Here is a 26,937-nt window from a genome sequence, read left to right as displayed (position 1 = left end):
ACGAATCATTTCTCACTGGGGGGGGGGGGGGCTCGGTCGTGAAGCGTGAACTCGTGAAAAATTTCATTGATAAATATCACACTCGTATCTCACAATATAGCGAAAATATTAAAAGTGAGCGGCCTTGTTTGTCTCTTTCTAAAGGGGTAGTTAGGGGCTGTAGTGTGGGACACAGAATTGACTGAATCAACCGCGCGCCCTCAACGCGTCTCAATATTCGGAGGTAAACAGAAAAGGTAATGGAAAATGTCGCTCAACGGCGCGTCAAGTGTACGCACTGTGCTGGCGCGTTCAGATATCGTCCGCGAGCGGCCAATCGGATCGCCGAGGAGAGCAAGCGCGATATCTCGGGCGGTATCGCCCGGGCGAGGTTAAGCCGAACCGCCGCAGAAGGACGGGCTCCGCGCGCGGCCTCGCCGGAACTGTCGAGCGCGCGCATTCGTGCGCCTCCGCCGGTCGCCGGCGCGGCCCGAGATCCGCCGAACGTCGCCGAGGCGCTTCGCGCCCGGACGGTTACATTCACGCTTGCTCGTCCGCCAGCTCGCAGTTGTCAGCTGCACGATGGCGACGTCGGTCTATGCTTGCTCGCTTAGCTGCCGCCGTCGTTTCTGAGCGGTGGGCCGGCCCAAACGTTGGACCGTCCGTTGCGCGGATACCACACGAGTCTCTCTCCTCTCGCGCACGCTCTCTCTTTCTTTCTTTGTGTCTCTCTCTCTCTCTCTGTCATTCTCTCTCGCTCGCCCTCGCGTCCCCGGGAGGCCCGTCGCGGTGACAAGTCTCCACGGCCGCGTTTCGTTAACGAATAGCAGCGAACCGACGCGTCGCGCCCGCGACCTCGTCGACGCGGCAGCCGAGAAGTGAGCCAAGAAGAAAAGGAACAAGTGAAAGAAGAAGAAGACTCCGAGGCCGATCGTAGCAATCGCGCTCGATCGCACCCCTCGTCGCGGTGCCGCCTGCGGACGTCCATCGTTCCACTCCCCCCACCGGTTCAGGAACGACGCACGGCTACACCAAGGAAAACGACACGAAGGTAAAGTTCTGTTTCTCCGCGTGGCCGGGGATCGGCGACGGGGGCGGGAGCGGGGAATAAAGAAAAAGATAGATACGCCCGACGAGACGGGGGCGACCCGCGCATCGTCGAGCGCGTGTGTTGTACAACCTACCCCTGACTCGCAGGAAACGCGCTATCGACCGCGGAATACTACGGGAGATGCCTTCCGCGAGGGGCGGGGTGGGAACGACGGAGAGTAGCGACGACAGCCCCTCCCCCTCGCCGCCAGAGTGCTTGTGTACTCCGTCGTTCGCGCTGGCCGCCCGACGTGCGCGATGTCGCGCTGCTCCAGTGCAAAGTGCAGTGCCCACCGCTGTTCTGCGCTATCGCGCGCGTTTACGCCTTCGGCGCGCTTGCCCAGGTCGTCGGCGACGACCGATCATCTGACCCGCGGGCGCCCCCGCGCGCCACGTTTCCGTCGCCGTGCTACTTTCGCGCGTCCGTGGCCGATAATCGAAAGAGCCCGATCCTCGAGTGACGGAACTCGGCAGCGCGGGTACCCGAGAAAGGCTGATAGCGGAGAACGATCCGTAAATGCCCGCGACTACCTCGGTCGTGGACGTACGATAAGGCGGAGAACAACTTGAAAGTCGTGAAAGTCTATACGGCTTGAGTTTTCCTCCGTCTTACGTCTACGACTAGGCACTCTTAGGCCGGTACGCGTAGTCTATTCTTATTTCAAAATCATCCCAAGTGTTGTCTTAAGAGGCTAATACGGCTCTGCGATTGGTTAAAAGCACATCAAAAGTATACCTAGTCCAATATTACATTTGTCGTACGACAAGTTTTTTTTAAGCGTGTTGACTGGCTGCAGGGTGGTAAGATTCTCGAGTATCCAGAAACTTTTTATTCAGCAGCCGATCAACACGCTTAAAAAATTTGTACGACAAATGTAATTTAAGAGAATCAGACTAGCAATTATCGACGCGGATTGGACTGGCGATTGGCGATTGTTCTCTAGCCAATGAGAGCAAAGCAGCCAGCGATCTAATCGACTCTCATTGACTGGAAGACACTCGCCAATCCCAGTCAAATCCGGGTCGACAATCGCTAGTCTGATTCGCCCTTTAGGGCTTGTGAAAGATTGTTGTAACCGTGTGTCGGAAGTCAACGCACAAAAAGTTATCGCAAACGTAATGTCGCATTTATCGCATCTCGCGAGGCTTTTAAGCGTATCTCCCGCCGCGAGAAGCCAGCGTCGACTGGCTGAATTTCATAATGGTTCCATGAATCCGGATCGCAATCACTTCCTGATAAGGCCGGCTCATAGGTTGGGTCAGTGACGTCGTCGGAAAAACGTCAAAGGAATTCGTGCGTACGTCAGTGAAGCTCGAATGTGCTTTTAAGCCTCGACCGCACTGACGAAATCCCGCGGAATGCAGTTTTGTACTCCGAATTTTGATAAGAGTTCCAGTTGCGAGATGAAAAGTCGGCCTTTTTTTTCCTTTGGTCTGATGTAATTAGATTAAACATTCGCCTGCGCCACGCGAGAAATATTTGCGCAATTGCGCGCGGTGGGATATACGTTTGTACACCGCCAGTGTAATCGAAGCCTAATCTGCAACGTGCTCTTTGCGTCTAGAAACATTCCACCTTGCAGTCGGTAAATGCGCTTAAAAACTGCGCAAGTTGGTAAAATGTAGAAGAAAGTCCCCTATTATGAAGCAGGGTTTCGGCTAAATTAATAGGCATCATCTGTTGCTCCCGCCATAAATTTATTGCCCTTGGAGTAAAATCTGGAAAGTTCATTTTTAGATCGTCGAAGAAAGATTCACGATCGAATTTGGACGTTGAAAACCTGCTATCGCATATTAGAAGCCTATCTCGCAATATTTCCTCTATATTACACATTGCACAATGGTGCGTTATCGGCAAACGTTGTAAGCGTTTTAACTTGTTTATATAAAATAGAGCGTCTCTAGATGCGGAGAGCACATGGTGGATTAGGCTTAAAGGGTTGGGTAACGTTCGTGCGAATTCACCCGTTAATTATGAGTAATGTCGAGGAATGGATACGTTTTCTTCTGATGAGCTAAGTTCTGCTCGTGATTCGGCTTTCTTTACGTGTAGCTTTTGCTCTTAACGAGTGGTTTCCCTGTTACTCGATTCACCGCTAATTGCATCGGAGCTGTCTCTCGAAACTTTTCCAAGGTTCGCGTTTTCTTTTTATATTCAAATCCACGCTTTCATCTTTAAGTACAATACTATACGTATATGCCTCTTTAAGTATACGCCTTCCAGCGTTTATCGCACGGGCACAAACGGTTTTTCCTCCTCTCGTTGTTTATTTCTACTGAGTCAGCGCACGCGCGCGCTCGGTCGCGCACTGAATGAGCGTATTTACGTTGAATGAGCGATTTGACGCGGGCACTAAAAACCGGTAGAGATCACAGCGAGTTTACATTTCGCGTAAGCCACCGGAGCAAACAATCCCCGTTTGTTCCGGCGGCAGCCGACGCGACGCGACGCGAGATCCATCTTTTTCCAATCCCCGACGCCGGAAGTGGTCGGGCTGGAGGCTTTCCCGGAGCGGGATTCCGCGAGATGGACCGCGTGGATGCTGCGCGGGTGGGGGGCGAAACCGAGCGGCGCGGCGGGGGGTCGCGTTTACGATGTAAACGGGAGCGCGGCGGAGCTGTTAGGCAATTTACATATTTCGCGAGCTTGCGTCACGTACGGTTGCGCCGCTATTAATGCAAACGGTGCCCGCAATATCGCCCTCGCGCGCGAGCGCGACAATCGTGCAATTCTCCGCCATTTTGACCTTACCGAAGGATATCTCTGTAGCGTACGCTACATGTGTACGTGAGGCGCGTGTGTCGGCCGCGATTGTGTGGGTCGGCTGGTATATCGCGCGTATCGTTTCGACACACGCGGCGACGGCGGCGGCGGCGGCGGCAGCGGCGAACGCAACACTTTACTAATTCCGAGCTCGCGATTTCGTCAGATACGCGCGTTTCATTTGGGAGAACGTAGGAAGGGGCGGCGGGGAGGGGCGGGCAAGACCTCGACAATGCCCCGAGGAGTTCGCGCACCTGCCGGCTAAATCGTCTCACGAGACCCGTCCCGTTGGCTCCGATTCTCTCGCGCTCGGTTTTATAATCGGAGGCGCCTTCTTTCTTCAAATTCTGCCGCGACAGAAGGACTCGCCTCCTGTTTCGCGCGAACATTATATATTTTTGTGGCCATGGATCTTCTGTGGGTTAAGATCAAGGCTAATAAGGATGTATATAAGAATGACGGAGCTTCCGGTGCAACGGGGCGAAAGAAAAACTTGTCGCACTTCTTTCGTATTCAGACATGCGTGTGCGAGGGAGAGAAAAGAGCCGTAGAAAGGCCTGCGCCGGACTTCTATTCATGCGTAACGAATTTGAATTTGTAGCTTAACGCACAATAAAGATTACATCATTTCCTTCGGAGGGAATGATGTAATTTGCGCCGCGTGTTGTCGGTCCTTATCGCGTATTAGCGGCCGTGTATATTTTTTTTTCATCAGCCTTCGCGCGCTCCCTTTTGAGGGACGCAAGGTCGCCACCCGCGGATTCCAGGTTTCGCGCGCCTAGATTTTAAATTTACGCGCGTTCCTTCCGTCCACTTTTCCGCCCACCTCAGGTTGAATTTACAAAATTATAATTATACAAGTCCTAGTACATTTAAAAACATGACGTACTTTCTTTAAAAAATGTGACGTGCTTGAATAAAAATTGTTTAAGAATAAAATTCATAGGGCTCTGACGTGAAATCACACTTCGAAGGAATAAAGGATATAAGAGCCAAGACAGGATGTTAGTGTCTAAACGGTTTTAAACGTATCGACGAAACTTGAAGACAAATTAATTCGGTACAAAGATTACACGGGTTGACAATTAAAAAATTGCAACATGGATGAGACGCATCGTTTTCCATAGATTTTGGCCACTGAATCCGAATTCAACAGCGAAATGTCAGGTTTTTGAGAAAATTGAGGTTAAAAGTGTAAACAAGAAAAAATGGTCTTTAGTTCAGTCTGGAGTTATCGGTCTTGTAATTTTGAAATACTCGGCGACGATTAATACCGGATTCAGGGAAAAATCGCTCAGGTCAGGCTTGCCGGACGTCGCTGCCGTCGGGTCATCGCGGCGCGATATCTCAGGGGGAAAAGTGCCCCTTTAATCGACGCCCCCCCGGGCACGTTCACCTGTCGATACGGCGTTGACCTCGCAACTATCGCGGTATCCACGTGATTGCAGATAGCGGGCCGCTTTCCGCCTCGAGGAGAATCCTCGGCGATGATAAAACCGACGTTACCTCGTCATCTCGTTTCGTATCGCGCGACGAAGAGGAAACGGCTATGTGACGGGGAGAGACGGGAGAGCGGGAGAGAAAGAAAGAGAGAAAGAGAGAGAGAGAGAAAGAGCGCGCGAGAGAGATAGGTGAGACGGGAGAAGAGGAAGCAGGGGAGATCACGTTGCTGCATGAAGCAGCCCTGATCTTTGGAGCGAGGAGACCCGTCGTTGCGTTGGTGTTGTCGGCTTTTGCGCAAGTGCGTAGATATCGTAATGGAGGAGGCCGCGAAGTATCGCCAGTCAGCATCTGCCGCGCGAGTGATATATGATTTTCAAACGATACGTTACGATACGATACGCCGGCACGTAAACAGGCGGCATTGAGCAATGTCGCCGTCGAAAATTGTCCGCGATAGCTATTCTTGCCCAATCGCCAAGGTTGTTCGTCGCAAAAAAAAAAATTCTGATGCGGATACCGGCCGCTGAGAATAGCGCGTGTGAATCCCAGGTATTACAATGCCGGACGTCCGTTACTGTAAAAACTCGGACTTTTCTCCTCGCTACAACGTAATCGCGCAGATTTTGCGCTGATTGAATTGCAACTTCGAATTACGCCTCGTGCAGATAATTCGCTGAATTTACCTTATTCTATCGAGTCTATACTATCGATCTTTATCTTGCACAATCTAGATCGGTGTAATATTTCGCAGTAGACCGATCTTCCCATCGGTAATCTGTTCCAGAAACACTGGTCCTCGTGTACGGCCTTGTCGATCATTATTGTCGAGACGTTAATTGTTGCCGCTAATTCGCTGTAATTCCTCACAAGTGAACAAGAACAATGACCGCTTAGTAATCCTAGTTTCTCTTCTTTAATTAACTAACGTAATCGAGCCGAGGTACGTATTTCCAGAAAATAAAACCTAATCACACGCGGAGTAAAGTTTACAGTCGTTTATTATAATTGAAGGATCGAGATGGAAAAAGTGGGGAAATATTTTGCTGAAACAGTCATTTCCGGCGTCGTTGCGGTTAATGAGATCGCGGAAATGTAATTTTACGTGGAATCGAATTCGGCTTTTTTTTTTTGGTCGAGCTGAAAGACGGACTCCGCGCTGCGCAACGAATAATCGCGTGAAGAATAATCGTACGCGACACGCCGGTTGCACGCTTCGAGGAGCTTCCTCAAGGACACTCGCGCGACATTTGCATATCTTGAATCGGCGATTCCGAACGGTCATGCGGATGGGAATGTATAATACAATTCGAAGAGGGGCGCTAATCGAGGGGCCGCGTCGACCCGGCGACTGGAAGCGCGACAGACCGTACGGAGCTCTACTTTCGTCCGATCGACTTTCCCCAAATTTGCCGCGGTTTTAATCGAAAAAAAAAAACATCCTCGCAGACACTTGCCCTTCTTCACCGCGAGTGCCGATGTTCACCCTCGCTCGCACATTCGCCATTTTCAGTGAAATAAACATTATATGACACAAATAAATGTTCAAAGACTTTTTTCTCAGTGCAATCGCGGGTGTGTTCCCATTTCCTCTCCCTCAGCACTGGACGCCATTACTGAGATTCAGTTTTCTGAGAAAATCGTTCCCAAATGCAACCCCGGTATCCTTCGTAATAACATAGCGGTTATACTTTTTCTAAACGCCACCATCCGCACCTTTTCTTTGATACCGAATGCTCGGGACTGCACCCAGAAAAAAGATTTCGGTTAAACAAATGAGATACGTTAAAACCACACTGGAAAAAAAATCTGGTAGATTCAACCAGTCGTCTGTTAGAAAATGGACGAATCAGAATTCCCTTTAGGATTTACCAGATTTGTAGTGAAGTCTACCAAACTTCTGGTTATGACATATCTTTCATGGTAAATCCTAAAGGAATTCTGGTAAATCCTAAAGGGAATTCTGATTCGTCCATTTTCTAACAGACGACTGGTTGAATCTACCAGATTTTTTTTCAGTGCATGTTCTTGGAATGTACTAAATTTTTATTCGCTTCTACCAAAACATTTGCTAAATTTGAAGAAATAGATTTGAATTCTCTTAGAGATTCCGATCTCAATAAAATAGAATCTTGGTTAAGGTACACTGAAAAAAATTTCTGGTTGAATATGGACGAATCAGATAATTCCTTTAGGATTTACCAGAATTCCTGTAATCCTACAGAAATTCTGGTAAATCCTAAAGAAATTCTGGTAAATCCTAAAGGAATTATCTGATTCGTCCATATTCAACCAGAAATTTTTTTCAGTGTAGAGGAGTCGTTTCTTAGAAATTAAACAATAGTCCAGTAAGGTCAACATTGAAAGAACATTTGATTTCGAGGAGACTTTTCTGGGTGCATTGGGAGTACTGATTTAATTGGGAGCAGCCATTTCAGTAATACTGTCAGTAATACCGAGAGGAAGTGGAAACACAACCCTCGAGTGTCTCGATGACTCGACAACGCTCGAAAGAGGAGAATGCTCTCGGAGCTGGATTATAAAGGCTGACTGAATGTTTGCGCGCCGTGAAACGAGATTCCCATATCGGAGTACAAACCCGGGCGTTTGATCGGTCGACAGGCGAAACTTGAACAGGGGGGAAGCAACGCTGGCACCCCGGGCTCGGCGTATACGAGTCCTGCGCGCGGTTGATCCGCGGAGAGCCAAGTGCGCTCGCTCTCGCGCGACCACGGATTTCGACGATGCGCCGAGGCGCGAGTGCATTGTTTTGTAAACATCGCGGATCAATGGCGTGTCATCGACACTTATCGGGGGATGGCGGCGGCGGCGGGGGCAAGGGTGGAGAAGAGGGCGCGGGGGAGGGGAAAGGCATTTAGCGATAAAATTACGCGCGTGAGTCATCGCGCGAGCGGATCGTCGAGCGGCCCGTTACTATTTCAGGCGGTCTCGAATAAATTCGACCGTACTCGGTCCGTCGAAAAAGGGGCCGGGGGCGAGAGGGGGAGCGAGAGGGAGGGAGGGACATCCTCCTTTCGCGAGCGATCGCGCCGCGTTTCGCGTCCACGCGATCGTCGCCGGTCACGTGTGCGTGTGTGTGCCATGCCGCCCGCCTCCTCTTTCCATCCGATCATTCATAAAGCCGTCACGTAATTTCCCTCGTCGCCGGTTGCTTTCGTCCGTCCGGTCCAGTGCCGGCCGGTCCGCGAAGACGCGTCCGACACCTCGGGACGAAAGCGATGCGCTCAATTCAATGTATCGGAAAAATTACACAAACCTTCGTCAAGTTGTAGGAATAGATCGAGTCTCACTCTCTCCGTCTTGGCCGCTTCAGCCGTAACTTTTGCATACGCATGGAAAGCGAGCGCACAGCGACTCGCTTTCTCTCGCGGCTTTCGGATAGATTTGCATTCACTCTCTAAATTCGTGGAGGACGATTGACATCCGTCTCCGCACGTTCTAAAAAAAAAAAAATGGGATACTCGCGTTTACGTGACGCAATTGGAGTGACATGATCGACGTTCGCGACACGGCCGGAAATTGGCTCGGGGCAGCCGCGAGACTCGTCGCCATCGCCGTCCCTGTACCCCGGCGCGAATACCCCTGACCTTACGGAACCTCCCTCCCCTCTCCTCTCGGTCGCGTAGGGAATTGCGCACGAAGCGCGGGAATGTCGAAACGTATTTTGAAATTGTCCGTGAATCATATTACGGACTCCCCGCGGACGGGAACTATTGTACGCCGCGTCGCCGATGTCACGTTGGGACGTCGCGCGGACGACGTGTGTGCGTGGCGACGCGTGGGCGTAATTGTGGTGTAGGTGCGCCATGCCTCTCCTGCTATTTTGGCCAGGGCCACCTGCGCGAATTGCCGGAGACGTCTTCTCCCTCTTTTTTTTTATAATGAGAAAGATGTAGCGCGGCTTTGTCTCTCTGACAAAGGCACCTGACTTTTACGAGTAGCTTTCGTCCAGTGAAGTATTCTCGAAGAAACTAGAGAATGACGATTCTGTATTTTCAAATTGTACTTCACTTTCATATAAAATGAGGAAAATTCCACGAAGCACGGATTACTTAGATTCACCGAGTTTGAGATGAAATTTCTTAGGAGTAGCTTTCGCCCAGTGAAGTATTCTCTAAGAAACTAGAGAATGACGATTGTGTATTTTCAAATTGTACTTCACTTTCATATAAAATGAGGAAAATTCCACGAGCACGGATTACTTAGGTTCACCGAGTTTGAGGAAAACTTTCTTAAGAGTAGTTTTCGCCCAGTGAAGTATTCTCTAATGATTTAGAGGATGACGATTGTGTATTTTCAAAATGTATTTAACACTTTCATACATATCGTCGGCCTAACTAGAAAACCCAACTCACCAAATCGTAACTTCGGATAACCATGGAGTTAGGAGGTGGGAGAATCAGTAGGGGATTAGAAGGTTTGTTTTTCAAGATTTTAAATTTTTTTATGAAACGTTGTTTCACAATTTTTCTAAACGGCGCAAAATATCAAGATAAATTGGCCGAAATAAATCTCTCAATCCTGTAAAAAATTGGAGTTAGAATTTTTCTAATTAGGTCGACGATATAAAATAAGAAAAAATGTCTAAAGTACTCGAATTCGTGTCTCCACAAATGTGAGAGAGTGGTAGCTCTTCCTGTTGCACCACTGTGCGTCATCGGAATAGAACTCAGCAATGTATATGCCTGACGCACGTGCGTTTACGTTAAATCATGAGTTTTCTTTTCTGCAAATTCCGAAAATGCAATTGCATCTCACGGTTTGGCAAAAGAACTTTACTGGATGAAACTCATAAAAATTACTCGTAGAAATTTTTTCGTCAAAACTGATGAGCCCAAGTACGTGAGGTCTTGTGAGGAGAACGCGATCCGGTATTTCCGCGCTCGAAACTGTGACACTAAACATTTGTACTGAACGTATGGTTTTCAGTACCGGTTCTCCAATACGAAAATCACGTTGGATGCAATTGCAAGATATTACTAGACGTGCGTTATATTGCAAACTGTTACGCAATGGCGTTAAGAGCATCTCACGCCTCGGATTTACAGAAAAGAGACAGTAGTGGCAAATACATCGAGATAGACTTGCGTAGCTTCGCATTTTGACACGAAAGAGTGGCATGCAAAGCGCGAATCCGCACTTTCTCCATAAACTCCCGAGATAACCGGCCGTGTCGCTACAATAATCGCTCCTCTTCGTGTTACAGGATCAGCTCTCGGGAGCGACCGACTGATAACCCATGAAGATCTCTCTCCGTCCAAGGACCCAGCGCAGCAACACTGCGAAACGAAACTGCGCGGGTCACCAAAAGCACAAGTGATATTTCTAACTAATAGTTAACGCGCTAGAGCTTAGATCAGCCGATCATCTCGCGGAACCCGCCGTACTCTCCGTGCTCTTGTATATACACCACAAATGTCGGATACACGATTCGTAATATCCAGTGACGCGAAGTGTGTTCAGCGCATCTCACTGTAATCCCCCTGCGTCGCGTGGACCACGGGACACGATACTAAGAAGAACGCCGTTAACGGCTGCGTCGAGTGACCGTACACGCCGGGTGTGTGCGTGTACGTACGTGCGTGCGGGCGTGCGTGCGTGACCGTGTGTTTGCGTGCAACATGAGAGTGGCCAGGCAGCATCCACTGCATCTGCCAGTACCGATCCGCAGCAACAATGGCAAGTACGTGGTCGGTCCTAACGGTGGTCAGGACGTCGTCCATCAGCAGCCGTCGCCGCAGCAACAGCAGCAGCAGCCGGCCAGCGAGAACGAGAACAGCTCGGTGGTGCCGCCGGGCGTCCTCCCGAGATGCGAGTCGGTCGCGGCTCGAGACCATCACACGAGCCCGACCGTACTGGGGGATCGATTCCTGCTTCTTGGTCCGACCGAGGGTAGCGCTCTTTATCAGTGCCTCAACGTGAAAAACGGTCAGCAACTCGCCGCCAAGGTCAGTACCTGAGATCCTTGAGGGCCGATTTATCATTTTTATCGCCTCGGCTCGAGGTGGGATAGTTTAAAAGTCTCTTCTGTCAATCTTGACTAGTACAAGTCGTTCGCTACAAATTCGCAGTATCGGCAACTTATCAGCGTGAATTGGCCAAGAGTGTATTTTGGTATTTCCACGCAAGGGGAATGTATGTCACAAGATTCCATTTCGAGAAAAATGTCTAACAGTAAATATAATACCATAATGTTGAAGTGAAAAGTTGCGCTATAAAAATTTGTTTTGGCCTTTTCTCAAGCTTTCTGAACGTGGGTGTGTAACGAACGAGAAATATTTATTTTAGTATATCATCACAGAGAGTGAAAGGAAAAAAAACGGTTCTAGACCAGAGATCGTCATTGATGCTTGATTAACGCCTTCAGCGGCTTCGGTTAATAAAACTGGCGGTTTTTTCTCGGACACATACCACAGGACACTTGACTCCGGTTTACAGTGGCCCAACTTTGAGACAGCCGAGTAAAAAAATTTGACGAATGATCGGGGCGAGCTTTTTGTTGAATGTGCTTCTCATTGCCCATGAAAGCTATGAGTTGTATACTCATCTTTTTGCTTCCCTCAATATATTCCCAATATATTCCCTAATACATTGCAATATTATACAATAACTTCTTCCATTAGCAATAATATGTTGTTAATTAGCATACGATAATTTTAAGATGTTTTTATACTACACGAATTTTCTCTTAAAATTTACCCTGAAGATCTGCGGCATTTTGAAAAATTTCATGAGGGTCTTGTGAAATTTTACCATACATTTTACTAGTAAACAACTTATAAAATTCTTCGAAATGCCACGTTGTTCCACGATTACATGAATTTTCAGGGTAAATTTTAAGAGAAGATTCTTTCCCCGTATATTGCTTGCCCCAGATATTGTTTTCTTAACGCGTCGGGGGAATTAAGATAAAAATTTAATTATTTGGACGAAAATTGATATTCCGCGCGGGCATTCTTATGTAGTAACAATGGCACAAATGGTTAACGCGATAAATAAGCGGGGTATCGCAATACCCGATGGCAATATCACAAATTAGCCTCTTGCCGTATAATGCGGCACTGGCGCGGCGTATAAAGGCGACGGCGCGGCGGCCATCGCACGTGGATGCATCCGCGGCGCACTGCAGCTGCCGAGTTTCCATCCAACTGCCGTGGCGTTATATAATAGGAGCATACGGACGTAACGGTCCGCTAATGTTCGGGTCGATCGAAGCTTCCACCGTGAAGCTCGTTGCGAGATCGACGACGACGCAACCGAGCGGCCGCCGCGCTGCTCGTCTGGGAAACGTTTACAACTTCCTCGAGGAAGACTCAATTAATCCTTATCTAGACGGCCTCTTTCCCTAATTGACGGGACAAGAGAAGAGAAAGAGAGAGAGAGAGAGAGAGAGAGAGAGAGAGAGAGAGAGAGAGAGCAACGATTTCCGTTAAGATACTCGCTCGGTTCGCGTCGCGAAACCGAATCGTTTCGAGCATCGGAGGGCGACGAGCTGAACAGCTCCCGGCGGGTTTTCTCTTTCAACGCGCCATTATTCCGGCAATCAAGCCGGATTCTCCGCGCGACCCTTGTCAAACGCGCCGCACAACGGGAAAGGGTTTGAACAGAAAGAATGTCGTAACCGTTTACGATTCCTTCGCAAGACGTAAGCCGGTGTTGGAAGTCGAGAAGTAGCCGATGCTCCAATGAGAACATTTCTTTTCAATTTCTTCGCCACGTTCGGACATCCGACAGCGACATACGACGTATCGTAGAACAGGCGCAAAGAATTGTCGTGGACGTATGTCGCCTCGCGACACAATGAATGAGGGCCTGAGCGGAAAGATTGTCGTAACCGTTCACGATTCCGTCGTAAGACGTGAGTCGTCGTGCAAAGGATTGTCGTAGACGTATGTCGCCTACGCGATACAATGGATTCGATGAATGCGACCTACGTCTACGACAATCTGTGCGTCGACTCCCGACACTTACGTCTTACGACGAAATCGTGAACGGTAACGACAGTCTTTCTGCTCAGGTCGAAAGTCTCGCGAAATCGCGGCTTCCTATCTGAATTTCAACGTTTTGCATCGACAACGAGCGGCGAGGGGCGGCCGGACGCCTCGTTACGTTAGACCAGCGCGCAAAGTACGTATGCAAACGTAACACGCGCGCGTGCAAGCCGCTTCCTGTTCTTCGGCCGCGTTTATGTTTATTTATGTCTTACCCGCGGCCTTATCGCGTCCGCGTATCTCGGAATTTCGTATCGGCGATCGGAAGGATTTCAACGTTCCGCGTTTCTCTCTCTCCCTCTCGCCGCTCCTTTTCCCCCTTTTTTTTTCGCGAGTCGCCGCCGAAGGGAGCTGTCGCGTAATAACGCGCACCGCGGACCGGCACGTGGACGCGCGCCCTCCTCCCCCGTCGCCTTTCCATTAACATTTTACAATCGCCGCGCGTTATACAATGAGCCGCTTACATCATCGGCGTTGCGAACAAACACAAGGCTGTGTCACCTCTCTCGCCTCGCACATCCGTCGCGTATCGCCACTACGCTTGTCCGTTATTCATAATCGTTTCTAAAGTCGCGGCCGTTTAATTTAATTGACAATCGCGCACGAGAGAGCGTCGCGCGACGCACGCTTTCGCAAGCGTGTCCGCGTTTCGCGAGCCGGGATTGTGATTTCGAAGGAACAAAAAAAAATAGGGGTCACACAGTTATTTCGGGGAACGCGGCGAGTCGCGAGTACCAGATTCAAAGCCAATGAGCTCTTCGATATAGTTGGCGATAAGGACGCGCATAAATAGAACGCGTCATTTTTAATCGTTTCGTTTCACATTCGCAAAGCTTCAGCCGATAAAATTGAGATGAATCCGCGCTGAAACGGTTTCTCCGTAAAGTGAGTAAGAGGAAATTAATACGTCATTTATTACGCGCTTGATAAGTTACCGAGAATTTTAGGTAGCTTCGTTGAGTTTGCCTGAAAAGAGCCGATTGTCCTCACGATTTTACCAAAAACCGCGAGCAGGTTTTTCGGCGCGTTTTCTGAATTACGGGAGCATTACAAAAGCGGCGTTCGATGGCCGATCGGGGCGATTTCGTAAAGAATGCACGGTGCTCTTATTAAACTAATGAGACTCGAATGTCGAAACGGTGTCAGCTTTCGACACGAGCCAGAGAGATGAACAGCTGGACGAGCGGAGTTTCAAAGGTGATCGACGATTTCGTTTGCCGTATGTAGGTTTCATGACGCAAAGACTTTTTACCGAGGCACAGGTCAGCAAGAAATATTGTCTATAAATAATGCACCCGCAGATCTGCAGCTATATCGATCGTATCCTTATCTTTTTTTTATCTACTTTTTATTTTCTATTATTTTGCATTACGTCGAGGATTAATTATAATCAATGTTATGCCAGGCTCGTGGCATAATTATGCAGCGCATTAAAGTACCTCGATATCTGGTACATCGAACCCGGTCGTTAATTAAAACAATTAGGAGAAATGGAGCGGATTTTATCAACCTCGTTCGACGTTGCACGACAGCATGACTAGATAAAGTCACATATCTTAATAATCGTCATTTAAAGATGCGAGGTGAGTATCGCTTTCTCGAGGATATCCGCTTGGAATAATTTAAGCTCGTTGAATGATAAAATTCATTTCCACCCGTACCGAAATCGACCATGGTACAGCCGGTATCGGGTTCCTGTCAAGAATGCTTGTTAAACGGCAGGAACATCCGTCGTTTCGCGCTGCTACGGAAAAATATTGGACACCCATTTCAAGAATAGAGACTTCTCGGGAATATCAGACCCAGCGATGATGAAGATCGTATCAATTAGAAAATCGCGATTGCTAATTCCAATTAGGAATGAAACCTGTTCCCATCTCCGGAGTCTATTTTCGGCATTGTTTTTAACCGACGTTTTTAACGGCGCGCGGGCACCTGAATATCGTCTTTGTTGCTGACTCCGTTGCATTTCCGGATTGCAGGCGCTGACCGTGGGCGACAAAGGTTGCGAGGCGTTGCTGCAAGCCCACCTTCGTCTGGAGGGCACCGGCGCGGCGAGCGGCGTGGCCGGCGTGGTGGAGGCACCTGGAGGCCGGCGCTATCTCCTCTTGGAGGGCCACCACGGTGACCTGCACGCCTACGTAAGGGCACGCAGGAGGCTGCGCGAGCCCGAGGCGAGGCGGCTCTTCCGGCAGGCGGCCAGGGCCGTGGCGACGTGTCACGAGTACGGGGTCGTGTTGAGGGACCTCAAGCTCCGGAAGTTTGTCTTCGCCGACGAAGCGAGGTGAGAATCCTCCCCGGTCCAGCGTTCAGAGTGACTTGGGCCGAATTCTAGATTAACTTAATCGACGGTTAACTTATCGAGTAATATCTATAAGTACTTCGTTCACGTGGAATTATTAATTGCTGTTGGACACATGAAGAGAGAACTTGAATCGCGGGCGAGAAATTTTACTGTAGATAAGCGTACCGTTTTGAATTAATCGATTACGTTTGGGTTTCGTCCAAGTCACTCTCGAAATCGAGTCTTTACGATTTATGTCTCTGTCGAGGATATGAATTCGATCGTCTTGCGTTATTTCCAAAAATATGGAAACGTTAGGGAGGATATGAACTTTCTTTCGCGTTATCAGTTTTTTATTTCCGGTTGCTTATATTTTTGCAACACTTGTTATTTTGCAATTGCGATATGGATAACGACATAAATTGTCGCCGATAACACGTGAGGAAAGGCCTTATCGAAACCGGAGCATCTTTCCCGCGGCGCTTTACTGAAAGCTGATAAGTGACACACATCCGGATCGAAGCGAAGGTATCGATAGCGCAGGGCACGCGCTCGCTTTTCCGAGTGAAGGGGAAATCGATTGCCCCGAGTGTTTTTCTCGTACGAGTGACCTCTCTGTTCCCGAGTGCTAGAAAGAAGTACGAGCGAATATGGAAATGAAATCAATATCAGCCAATTCGTCGCGGATCGCGTGGCATTGTGCACTCGCTTGCAGAAGGGAGAGCGCGTTTCTCTAAAATGTACACGTAGGTGTATCGCGTATCGAGACGCGGTTTTTACATCTTGCCAGTATATCGATCATTGCCTGAAAACTCAGTTAAAGTAAACTCATTCAAGAACACGTGTGACTCTGTATCTGTATAACATATCGATTAGAGGAGGAAGCATATTGGTTGATTGATATCAATCGCTCTCGTTGGCGCGATATCAATCGTTCAAGTTAAATATGCCATAACTCAAATCGTTATACAAGCCATGTCTAGTTTATGATCCCAGAAGCCTGTAATTTCTCTGAACAGAGGCAAGAGATATAACGAAGCTGTCCCGTTTGCGACAAAGTGCGAAGTCAAAAGTTACGTGAAGTTCGACTCAAATAGAGATGTGCGAGTGGAGGATTTTTTTTATGTCGACTCGTTGAAATATCGTTTTTATAATTAGCAATATAATTATTGTCGTAACGTGGATTAAATTGTAACGTGGACAATAAGAGAATATCTTGATGTGAAAAAATAATATCGATTACATAATGCAAATTAGTTTTACAGTAAAAAAAACCGTATTTAAATATACTTAATAAAAAACAAATATACTTAATTTAATGCCGTGGTAGCGACTGGGCGAGGAATCGCAGATCAATTATTAAAATACTCGAATGTAGTATCGGTCCATTTACACACGTAGTAATTAAGATAAAATAATATAATTAATTTTATTATCGGTACTCTTCAGTTTCGACCCAGAGATACGAACCGACATTTTGTAGCCGCTCAATGAGCAGCGATGCATCAATGAACCATTAAGGCCCGGTTTCACCAGACTAACTTTGATCTTAGCTTAATTCACGTTTGTCTCTTTCTAAAGTAACAGTTGGAAAGAGACGAAGAACGAATTAAGCTAAGCTCACAGCTAAACAACGTTGACGAAACCGGACCTAAATGTATCTGTTAACACGACTACCGTTTTGCTTGTTAACGGGAAATATGACTTTATAAAACCGACAATATCTACGAATCGCACGATCTAGAACTTTTCGAATCATAGAAATTCGACTCGCGTACCAATAGCTCGCAACATCTCCAGACTCAAACAGGTGCAAAACCGCCGGCGATCACGGACAAACTGCTTGCAAATCTTCACGAGTTACGAACAATAGGAACGATCGCTCTCGCTTGTATCTCCGCAGGATTTCATTAGATCGCGCCGAGTCGTGATTTAGGGTGTGTTTGCGAAGCTCGTTCGCGCAACGTTATCTGCTCGTTCCGCGATATACGACACACGACGCACACCCACGTGCGGAAGGCAGCGCGCAGCCCGCGTGCAGGCAACGACCGATCGGAGTCAGGTCGAGCCGAGCCAGGCCGGGCGTGTGTGTCGTGCACGGTGTTACGCCGGCGATCGGGAGATCGACTCGTATGTCGGGTCCGTTGTTGGCCAATCGCATTCCTATCGCGCGGCGAGCTGCTGCTCCCGCGCGCGCGCGTACGTAAGAATAAGGAGAGTCCGGGGAATGTTGCAAGCCAGAAAAGCATATTGGTTCATCGGCTGCTGCGGGGTTTTGAAACGTCGGTATAATTAGGAAACGCGTGGCTCGGCTCGGCTCGGTTCCACCGGCGCGGCGCGGCGCGGCCGACATCCGAGACGGCACGTGGTGGTCTCACCCTCCCTTTCTCCAAGGAGTTTCGCGCCTTCCTTGAGTAATCGGGCGCGATAACGCGCGGGATTCGGCGTGGCTCTGAATGGAATAGTTTTCGGTAATACTTGATTATCGAATGAAGCTGCCGAGAACTTGAATCGTTGTATCCTAGCTTGACCAATGTGATAAATCGATCCGCCTGGTCTTCCACAAATCCTGCGACTTTGAGAGAAAATCACTTGCAATCTCACCGGTTTCGAATGCATCTCTCTCTCCCTTTCTGAAAGTTCGCCAAGTTCTCCGCGCATTCCGTCTCGCTTGCCAGAGTCTCCCGCGTGGGTTTCTCTTTACCTCATCGGCCGACAATGGGCGGATTAAGGCGATCAAATCAGCCTTTTCCCGGATGCGCTTTGGCGTATGCGAGCTCGACTTGATGATCATGGCTAAATACGTCACGCACGTGTCTCGTTGGCATAGAATATTTAGACTCAGAAAACGCGCGCCGTCGTTGTCATCGTTGACGGTGTCAACGGAGTAGCATTTAGCTCTCGGTGTAGAGACCCTGTAATCAGAGACTGGCCATAAGAGTTCGTCAAATTCCCGCGAATGAGAGAGAAACATAGGCCAACTCACTCTTCTACGATTCTACGATCGTAGGGAATTTGACGAATTCTTACGGCCAGTCTCTGATTGCAGGGTCTCTATCTCGGTGAAATGCACGATGCCATCTCGTGGCCGGATTTCTCTCTTTCTACGCCACGCATCGCGTTTCGCAACAGCACCGAGCTGGTCCACTTCGGCGCCGAATTCAATCGGCGGGATCGTCACTCGCGAGGTTAATGATCCCCGCGAGTGAAATCATCGGTCTCGTTTGAGTCTTGCGCCCGAGAACCCGGGGACGGGATCAAGTTCAATATGTACTTAAAAATCCGATGATCGAGTTTCACTTTCTGGGATTTTCGAGTGATATTCGTAAGAAATAATATTTCACTGCACTGCAGTTGCGACGTAATCAAGTCCCGATTAATTGGTTTCAATTTTAAAATAATTACCCACACACGAAGAGAATTTTTTCTTAAAATTTACCCTGACAATCACGTAATCGTGGGACAACATGGCATTTTGAACAACTGTATGAGAGTTTCCTGAAATTTTACTACACATTTTACTAGTAGAGGAAAGTCCTCTATTATGAGATAGTAGGTTTTCAACGTCCAAATTCAATCACAAATCTTTTTTCGCAATGATAACACGATCTATTTTCCACTAAACAGATTTCACTCCAAGGGCAATAAATTTATGGTGGAACCAACAGATGGTGCCTAGTAATTTAGGAGAAACTCCGCTATCTCATATTATGGGACTTTCCTCTATAATTACTAGTGAAATATATGATAAAATTTCAAAACATTTTCATAAAAATTCTTCGAAGTGCCCTGTTGTCCCACAATTACGTGATTTTCAAGATAGATTTTTAGAGAAAATTCTCTCCGTGCAAATAGATTCTATCGTAACTCGAATCTTTTACGAGCAGCACTCGAACATGTGTTATATTGTTATAATATACATGTTATTATGTAAATGTAATAAATGCACACAGACACATCAGGCTTCGCCTGAAATTTCTATTAAAGAACTCGTAAGATTCGAACACGATTGATCCAAGTTCGGGTCTCTACTTGAAAGTAACACTCTTGTTTTTCGAAGTATTCATGTAGAGCTCGAATACATTTCGTATAGACTCGAGTACACTTGAAGTACAGCCTTAACCGTTGAAATAATCGTAGAACGCTCGAAACTACGCCGACGAACTCGCACCTACTTGTAAGACACTTAATCCCATCGCTACTCGCGCGCGCCCGAGACACTCTCTATTCTTGAAACTGTAAATCCGAGACGTTGACCTGAGACCTGTATTCGGGCATTTCGCACGCGCACATCCGTGTAATCCACTGGTAATGCAATTGTCCGTTTTGCAACTACGAACTATATCTCAAGTCTAACGTAAATTATAGGATGGCCGCTTTAGAGAATAAGTTATCAATTATTTTAAAAAAAACACACAGTTTCTCTACGTCCAGGACGGGTGACTTGGCTCGCCAAGATAACTTTGCGTATTTACGTAGCCGTTTAATTCCGGCAAGTTTTCCTCGACGCGAAGATTAAATATAATCGCGGGACGAAAATAATCCCGAGACAAGATCCACCTTGCCATTGGAGGCGCATCAATTTGCCGCGTCTGCGAGCGCGGTCGGCCGATTGATCTCGCTGATTAACGAGATTCGCGCGATATCAGCGTCTCTCCTTCGGAGAATTCAGCCGCGCGACTTGTAACGTCGACGGAAGAAGCGAGAGTCACTCGCGTTTTGACAACTCCGGAGGAGGCCGACGTTTCGCTCCCTGGACGTCCGTAAAATTTCACGAGCCGTCCAAGAAATCGCATCGCGCCTAGTATCCGCCGCGCCGAGGGGTTCTTGAACCCGGAGCAATATCGTGCTACGCGACCGGCGAACGGGTGAAAGTTTGCGAAGAAAGCTGTGCGATGCCCCTCTCTCTCTCTCTCTTTCTCTCTTTCCCTCTCGCTATCAGCATCTCTCTCTCTCTGCGGCGGCCGCGTTTGGTTCATCGCGAATGGCCTAGCGTGCCATCGCGTCCGTTCGATTCATTTGCTCGTGAGAGAGAAGAGGCCATTGACACTCGTACGGATTGTCAAGATCGTGTAACGACTCTCTCGCGTGCGTTCACCGAAGGCGCGCTTCCGTCTCTCTCTCTTTCTCTCGCTCTTCCGAAATGCGCTCTCGAGTCTCGATTCTCGATGCGCTGACGGCTTTATTGAAGAGCGATTCAACTTCGACACGCCTTTCCGAGAATATAACGGATTACGTTGTGTAACTTGGCTGGGATCTTATTATTTTAATCAACAGACGTTTCTCTTGTTAGAAATTTCCTTCGATTGTCCGCTCGCGACGAAAAGTTTCTAGTCACGATACATTTACGAGATAACAATGTTGTATCGATGGTAAATTGGTATAAAATCAGCGCGAGCCTTTACCGGCGAAAACCCCATTTCCCAACAAGTGTAATTTTGATTTAACATAAACGAGATTTGTCTCTTTCAACAATACTTTTGTATTGGACGCATCTTTTACACGAATTTTTGTAATAAACGGGACCGTCAGTTCAGTAATTCTAAAGTAACAAATGGATGGATTAAAAATCCATTAAACAGTAAGAGTAAAACGTAGGTGCGTGCTTAGTCAAACTGACGAAACTGTACACAGAGAGAATCTTAAAATTTATCCCGAAAATCACGTGACCGTGGGACAACGTGGCATTTCGAAGAATTTTATGAGTATTTGGAAATTGTATAATATCATACATTTTACTAGTAGAATGTATGGTAGACTTCAAAAAACTCTCATAAAAGTCTTGAAAGTACCATATCGTCCCACGATTACATGTCTCTCGGGGTAAATTTGAAGAGCACATTCTCTTCGTGCACTCCCTAAAAGTCAATCGGTGGATCATCACTGAAAACGGTGAACATTCCCTGGTTCACAGTTAATAATGCACTGACTTTTGGAAAGTATACTTTGAATGAAAAAAAACTAATTCTAAGCTAACTCTGAAGTATATAGGACGGGGCTAAAATATATCTCTGCGGTGAATAACTCGAAGGAAAAGAGAAAATTGTCTTTCTGAAATGTATTCGGCTACAAAGATATCTTTGTTACTGATGAACGACTCGAGGGAGCGACAAGTACAGAAATGTGTGACTTCTGTTTCTGTAGGAGCGTATGATCTGGAATACGCGGGCGCTTTCCCGTGCGCGCTGCCCCTTCCCGGCCGAACGTCGTGGGCGAGAATACGAGAACTCGTGTCGAAGGAGAGCTCAGAAGTTACCCAAGAGCCAAGAATATTACGTACACGCGCGACTTCCGCGTTGCAGGTTGATCAACGCAGCGGCTGGCCAGCGCAGCGCTCTCTTCTCTTTCTTTCACTCTCTACCTATCCATATCTGTCTCTGTTTCACTCCCCGGTCCTCTCGTCGTGCCTTATTCCGACGACGACGACGGCTGAGAACGATGGCTCAATCGCGGTGTCCTCTTGCTAAATTGAAATACCTTGCCTTCGGGCGCGCACTTAAAGTACGCGCGCGCGCGCACTTTAAAAGATTGCACGATCCTCGGTTTCTAGTTCGCGGGCTCGAGAGCGAGATCGCAACCGGTCGATAATAAATGCAGGGCTTGGCGTAACGCGTGTCCGAGACACGCAGAGCGAATTTCACACGACGCCGAGAGGAAAAAGATTGTAAATCTTTTGCAACATTTAATGCGCTATCCCGTGGCTCTCCTCCTCCTCCTCCTCCTCCTCCGAGAGAGAGAGAAAGAGAGAAAGACGGTCTTTTAGTCTTCTCGGTATCTGGGTTCGTCCTGGTAGACGCCCACCGGCTATTGAATGATTTTTTTCACATCTCAAAAGCTAGATAAATTAAAGCTAAACGGATAGAGAGAAAGAGAGAGAGAGAAAGAGAGAGCTGGGGGAAGGTACGGATAAATGGATAGGGATATTCGATTATCTCGAAGACAATGGCAAATAGCGTGAAATCGGTTACTGCAATCCTGACTTGAATTTGTTGTTCACTCGGGCACGTTTCTTCTTTTCAGAACGCGGCTTCGCCTGGAGAGCCTCGAGGACGCGGTGATCGTGGAGAACGATGACGACAAGCTGACCGACCGGCGCGGCTGCCCGGCGTATGTCGCGCCGGAAGTGCTGCGCTCCGGACGCGCCTATTCCGGCAAGGCGGCGGACATCTGGTCGCTGGGCGTGCTGCTGTACACGATGTTGGTGGGCCGTTATCCGTTCAACGACGCCGAGCACGCGTCCCTCTTCGCCAAGATCTCGCGCGGCCTGTTCGCCGTGCCGGAGGGCCTGAGCCCGCGCGCCAAGTGCCTGATCCGCTCGCTGCTGCGAAAGGAGCCGTCCGAGCGACCGTACGCCGAGGACGTGCCGCTGCACCCGTGGCTGTCGAAGCCGCTGCGGTTATACACACCTACGTCCGGCAGCAGGTCCTCGTGCCAGGACCAAGTCGTACCAGAGCTATCTATTAATCCTCAACAAGACTGACTCTCTCTCTTTCGGGGGAAGGATCATTATTCCGCGCGTGACGGCATCACTCTCTCTCATCCTAGTGCTTCTCTCGCGCCGACAGCCGGATCGAGTCCTCCGGCCGAGAGGGGGGGAGTTAGCACAATCAAAAGAGGAAGGTGGACAAGACGATTTTCTCTTAACACATTGGCTGTGCCCGTAGAGAATAGCGGATAAGCTCCAAGGCGAAAAGCGAAACGATCTTATACATATATTTCACAAGATTGGAAAAGAACGCGAATACGAGAAAGGGATTTCATTCGGAACTGTTATCGAAAGAGCAATATTTTGTGCAAAAAAAAAAGCTATCTTCCAAAAGATTTGCAATTTGAGAAATACATACATATTCTGGCAGCCAATGTGTTAACGGCAGCTGAATTTACATGTATCGCTCACATAGAATTCGAGTCGAGCAGTCTTCAACTTGGATCGAAAAATCGAATCAATCGTCGCGGCCAAGTACAGTTGAAGGATGTTGGGTCCTTGTCTTTTCGCCGGCGAGGGACGGCCTAGATTAAGTTTCGAAGATAGAGCATACTAACGTGAGACGAGAGTAATCGTTCTCGAAGGAACATTTACGTAGGGGAGAGTAACCAAAGTCTCTATCCTGAGTAACAATGCCCGAGATTATTTTCCTCGTTCAACTGCTGTCACCTGCGAGTTGAACGGTCAAAGTTGACACCTTGAATAAGATGATATTACGTTTCGTTAAAGATAAGCTCACTCTAGTCTAGAGGCAACTCGTGGTCGAAGCACCGAACAGCGAAAGTAATTGAGGGGCTCCTCTGTAAAATAGCGCGTCCCGATTTTGGTCATTCTCCGCTGGCAATTTCGGAGGCAACGTGACGCAAGTGATTAGTCTCTAAAAAGTCTCTATCGGCTAATAATAGAATCCTAGATTCGAGAAACATTGCCATTACCGGTCCAAGAAATATCACCGCCTTGTTGCGTACAGAATACATTCGCGCGCGTACGCGCACGCGCGCGAATCCCTCTTGTGATAGAATCTGACAGATTCTGAGCGACGTATGTGATACGAAATATATACAGGTTGTTTCATAAGCGTTATGCGGTTACTTGCGGTCATCTGTCTCTGAAGTCCATGTACATTAATTATTGTAAACGATCGAATTCGATGTTTGTATTGTGCGCTAGGCATACCCGAGTAAATCCTCGACCTTTCTCGATATTTCGCGTCGCGTATCTACACGGGACGATTTTTCACGCTGTACCGGCGAATCCGTTGCAAACAGTTATGTAAATGCGAGCAAGAGAGACGTGAAATCTACATGTAAGTTCGAGTACAACCGGTGAGCTTTGTATAGTATAGTGGATAGTATAAAGCGATGAATATATATATGAATGGGATCAGAGATTGAGTCGGATTCAAAGTTAAAAACTGACGCAGACAGAAGAGAAAGTACATTGATTCGGCGTGAGAACAAATGACGCCTAATGACGACCAAACGTTACTAGAGCAAGTCGAACGAATTTTAAAAAAAACGAGTTTTTAATCTAAACTCTGACTCATTCTTCCTGCAAACCCGTTTACCTATCATCATTATATTACGGAGTCAATCAAATATATTAGGCGGACATCGAAGGAAGGGATATTTCTCGTTTCACCGCGAAAACACTTCATTCTCCAACCTGAAAACATTGCCTAGAAAGTTCAAGACTGCTTGGACGTGTGGCCTATACAATTAACTTTATTAGAGAAAACGTAAATACGTTGAACAGTGAATTTCTAACTTAAGAACAATAAAAGAATACGCTTCTGGATTACTCGCACGACGGAGTAACCAAGAAATTATAAATGTGTTCATCAATGGCAATGTTTTCAGATAGAGTAACTTTCTAGTGTGTGAATCAGAGACAAGATTTATTCTCTTCTGACTCAGACCTCTAAAGTCATCGCTTGCGCGATATATGTACAGCTCACTAGGTTCCGATTTACAAAAGTGAACGAAGCGAACGATCGACGTTTTCGTATCAGTTTAGGCGCATGAGGCTGCGCGTTCTGCTTTGAGGATATTTTTCTTGAGTAAAGCTTTCCGATTGACATAGAACTACGAACGATTCTCGGCTACTAGTAGAAACTGTTATTAAGTCAATTATGAGAATAAAATTCCAAGATAGACATTAAGATTCTCATTCGTATCAATGTCAGGTAGCATAAAATCTTGATGAAGTTACCTTTCACTCTTTGCATTATGGTGGGTTTAATCATGTTGTAGATACATCAGTATCAATGTTAAGTAAAGATGCAGTTAGACAAAGAAATATCGACGCTGCAGTCGTCGATAGATCTGCCCAAAACAGCACTTCTGAAATGGAGTCGCGAGACTAACTTTAGAACTAAAAGCAACCGATTAAAACCGCCATCTCACATAGACGAGATTGATTAGAAACAGTCCTTTTCGATCCCGTTTAAACTACGAAACTTGTGCGAAGGTGAAAACAAGTTCTTTAATGTCACCAAATAACTTTAGAATGCGGATCAAAATTCATTAATTTAAATATTTCGGAAGATTTATAGTTTAACTTTGACGGAAATTGCATCTGTAACAACAATGTTTGCAGAACGCCGTTTGTTTCGCCGAACAGCGCTTTCAAGGAACATTGCTCTAGGCATGAGAATCATCTTGGATTGTTTATGCAAAGTTCAGCCTCATGTACGTAAAGCTTGAATCAGATTCGCGTCGGGCGACAACGAGACGTTTCTCGTGGCTCGTAGAACTTTTAGTCTCGGCATCAGGATTGGGGAAGAGAAGCCCAAGGATGACGGAGTTGTCGATCGTGACTGCGACTCAATTCTTACCTTGGCCCTTCGCGTTCGACGAAAGTACCATGTGTTCTTGTTTTTAAAGATACCTGTCTACCTACCTATGCGAGCTCTTTTGTAACTTCCGCGAGAGTGAAGAGAGTAAGAGAGAGAGAGAGAGAGAGAGAGAGAGAGAGACTCCTCTTTTCCTTTTTATTTTATAATATTCGCGCACCGCAACGGGGCACGATACCCCGGTGCTGATTCCTTCTCGTATCGTTCTCAGTCAGGGTACAAAACGCCGCGGCGCATCCATCGACGTTTAATTTGTACATAAGTTCGACGCGATTTCATCCTATTGTATTCAATCATTGTCTAGGTGCGTTTAAGGGAAATTTCGTTTCTGTACATAGGTAAAATAAAATGACGTTTACGACGAAGAACGATGTCTTTTCTTAGTTTACAACTTGCTTTTCGGCTCTCTCACGTCCGTGGACGACGATCGATATTATACGCTGTTATTAAATTAAATTAAAGAATTATTGATGTAAGATGCGATATTTCTCAGATTAACTAGATTTTTTTTAATGAACACTTGCGAGATACAAAATGTGATAATTTCAAGTTCCTTTTCATCAAGTTGCGTGAATTGTGCAAATCACTTACGCAACTTTTCTTCTGTTTGACATTGCAACTCATAAAAATAACTTTGACGCAAAGGAAAATTAAGTATAGTTTATCAAGAGGCTAAGATCGATTAGACTCCAGGACAGAAAAAAAACAGGAAAAAGCAAATGGCCTAAACGACTCATAACTCTGAAATCGCAATAGGGGGATAGTGTATAAGATTCATTTCATTAGATGTATCTCTATTGAGAGAATATGGAAATCCACATTGGTGCAGAGTGGTAAGTAATCGGAATTCCTTTCTAAAAAAGAGATATTACCGGCGTGAACGTCGTTAATATTGAACAGTTATCGAGTTGTGTCCCCCTGTCCCTGCCTACCTCAATCCCTAACTACCCCTATTTTTATATACTTATGGTTCTACCTATCCGTTTTTCTTATCTACCCGCGTTTCAACTTAATGAACCTACAAGTTTT

At 47.2% G+C, this 26,937-nt stretch overlaps 2 protein-coding genes across 6 annotated transcripts in view; one reads left to right on the top strand and one right to left on the bottom strand.

Annotated features, from left to right (window-relative positions):
* LOC105567611 (probable RNA methyltransferase CG11342) overlaps nt 1-26,937 on the bottom strand; it is a 60,996-nt gene that overhangs the window by 31,406 nt on the left and 2,653 nt on the right. The window contains exon 1 of one of the 3 annotated variants that reach the window (XM_012022596.1): nt 1,164-1,241. The exons of the other annotated variants lie outside the window; for them this stretch is intronic. The gene's annotated coding sequence lies outside the window, so the exon portion shown is untranslated. Of the gene's footprint in view, nt 1-1,163; nt 1,242-26,937 lie in introns of those variants that run through there. 3 annotated transcript variants of the gene reach the window in all.
* On the top strand, nt 552-26,276 carry LOC105567612 (tribbles homolog 2). 3 transcript variants are annotated; one of them, XM_012022598.1, is made up of 4 exons: nt 552-1,030; nt 10,500-11,241; nt 15,267-15,568; nt 22,589-26,276. In XM_012022598.1, exons 2-4 carry the CDS (start codon nt 10,915-10,917, stop codon nt 23,046-23,048), a joined length of 1,089 nt encoding a protein of 362 aa, XP_011877988.1. In that variant the 5' UTR covers nt 552-1,030; nt 10,500-10,914; the 3' UTR covers nt 23,049-26,276. The 3 variants fall into 3 exon arrangements, with proteins under 3 accessions (XP_011877988.1, XP_011877990.1, XP_011877989.1); XM_012022600.1 differs by lacking the exon at nt 552-1,030 and adding an exon at nt 1,334-1,707; XM_012022599.1 differs by lacking the exon at nt 552-1,030 and adding an exon at nt 8,890-9,710.

The sequence above is a fragment of the Vollenhovia emeryi genome, unplaced genomic scaffold (assembly GCF_000949405.1).
Source record: "Vollenhovia emeryi isolate VEMERY1.0 unplaced genomic scaffold, V.emery_V1.0 DF939136.1, whole genome shotgun sequence".
Classification (NCBI taxonomy): Eukaryota; Metazoa; Arthropoda; class Insecta; order Hymenoptera; family Formicidae; genus Vollenhovia; species Vollenhovia emeryi.
Note: the sequence above shows the minus strand (reverse complement) of the source record. Positions and strands in the feature narration are given on the sequence as shown.

Excerpts from the sequence above, each read along its gene's own strand:
- LOC105567612 (XM_012022598.1), top strand. The coding sequence starts at position 10,915 with ATGAGAGTGGCCAGGCAGCATCCACTGCATCTGCCAGTACCGATCCGC. Across the intron at positions 11,242-15,266 it reads GTCAGCAACTCGCCGCCAAG|GCGCTGACCGTGGGCGACAA; the intron begins GTCAGTACCTGA and ends TCCGGATTGCAG. Across the intron at positions 15,569-22,588 it reads GTCTTCGCCGACGAAGCGAG|AACGCGGCTTCGCCTGGAGA; the intron begins GTGAGAATCCTC and ends TCTTCTTTTCAG.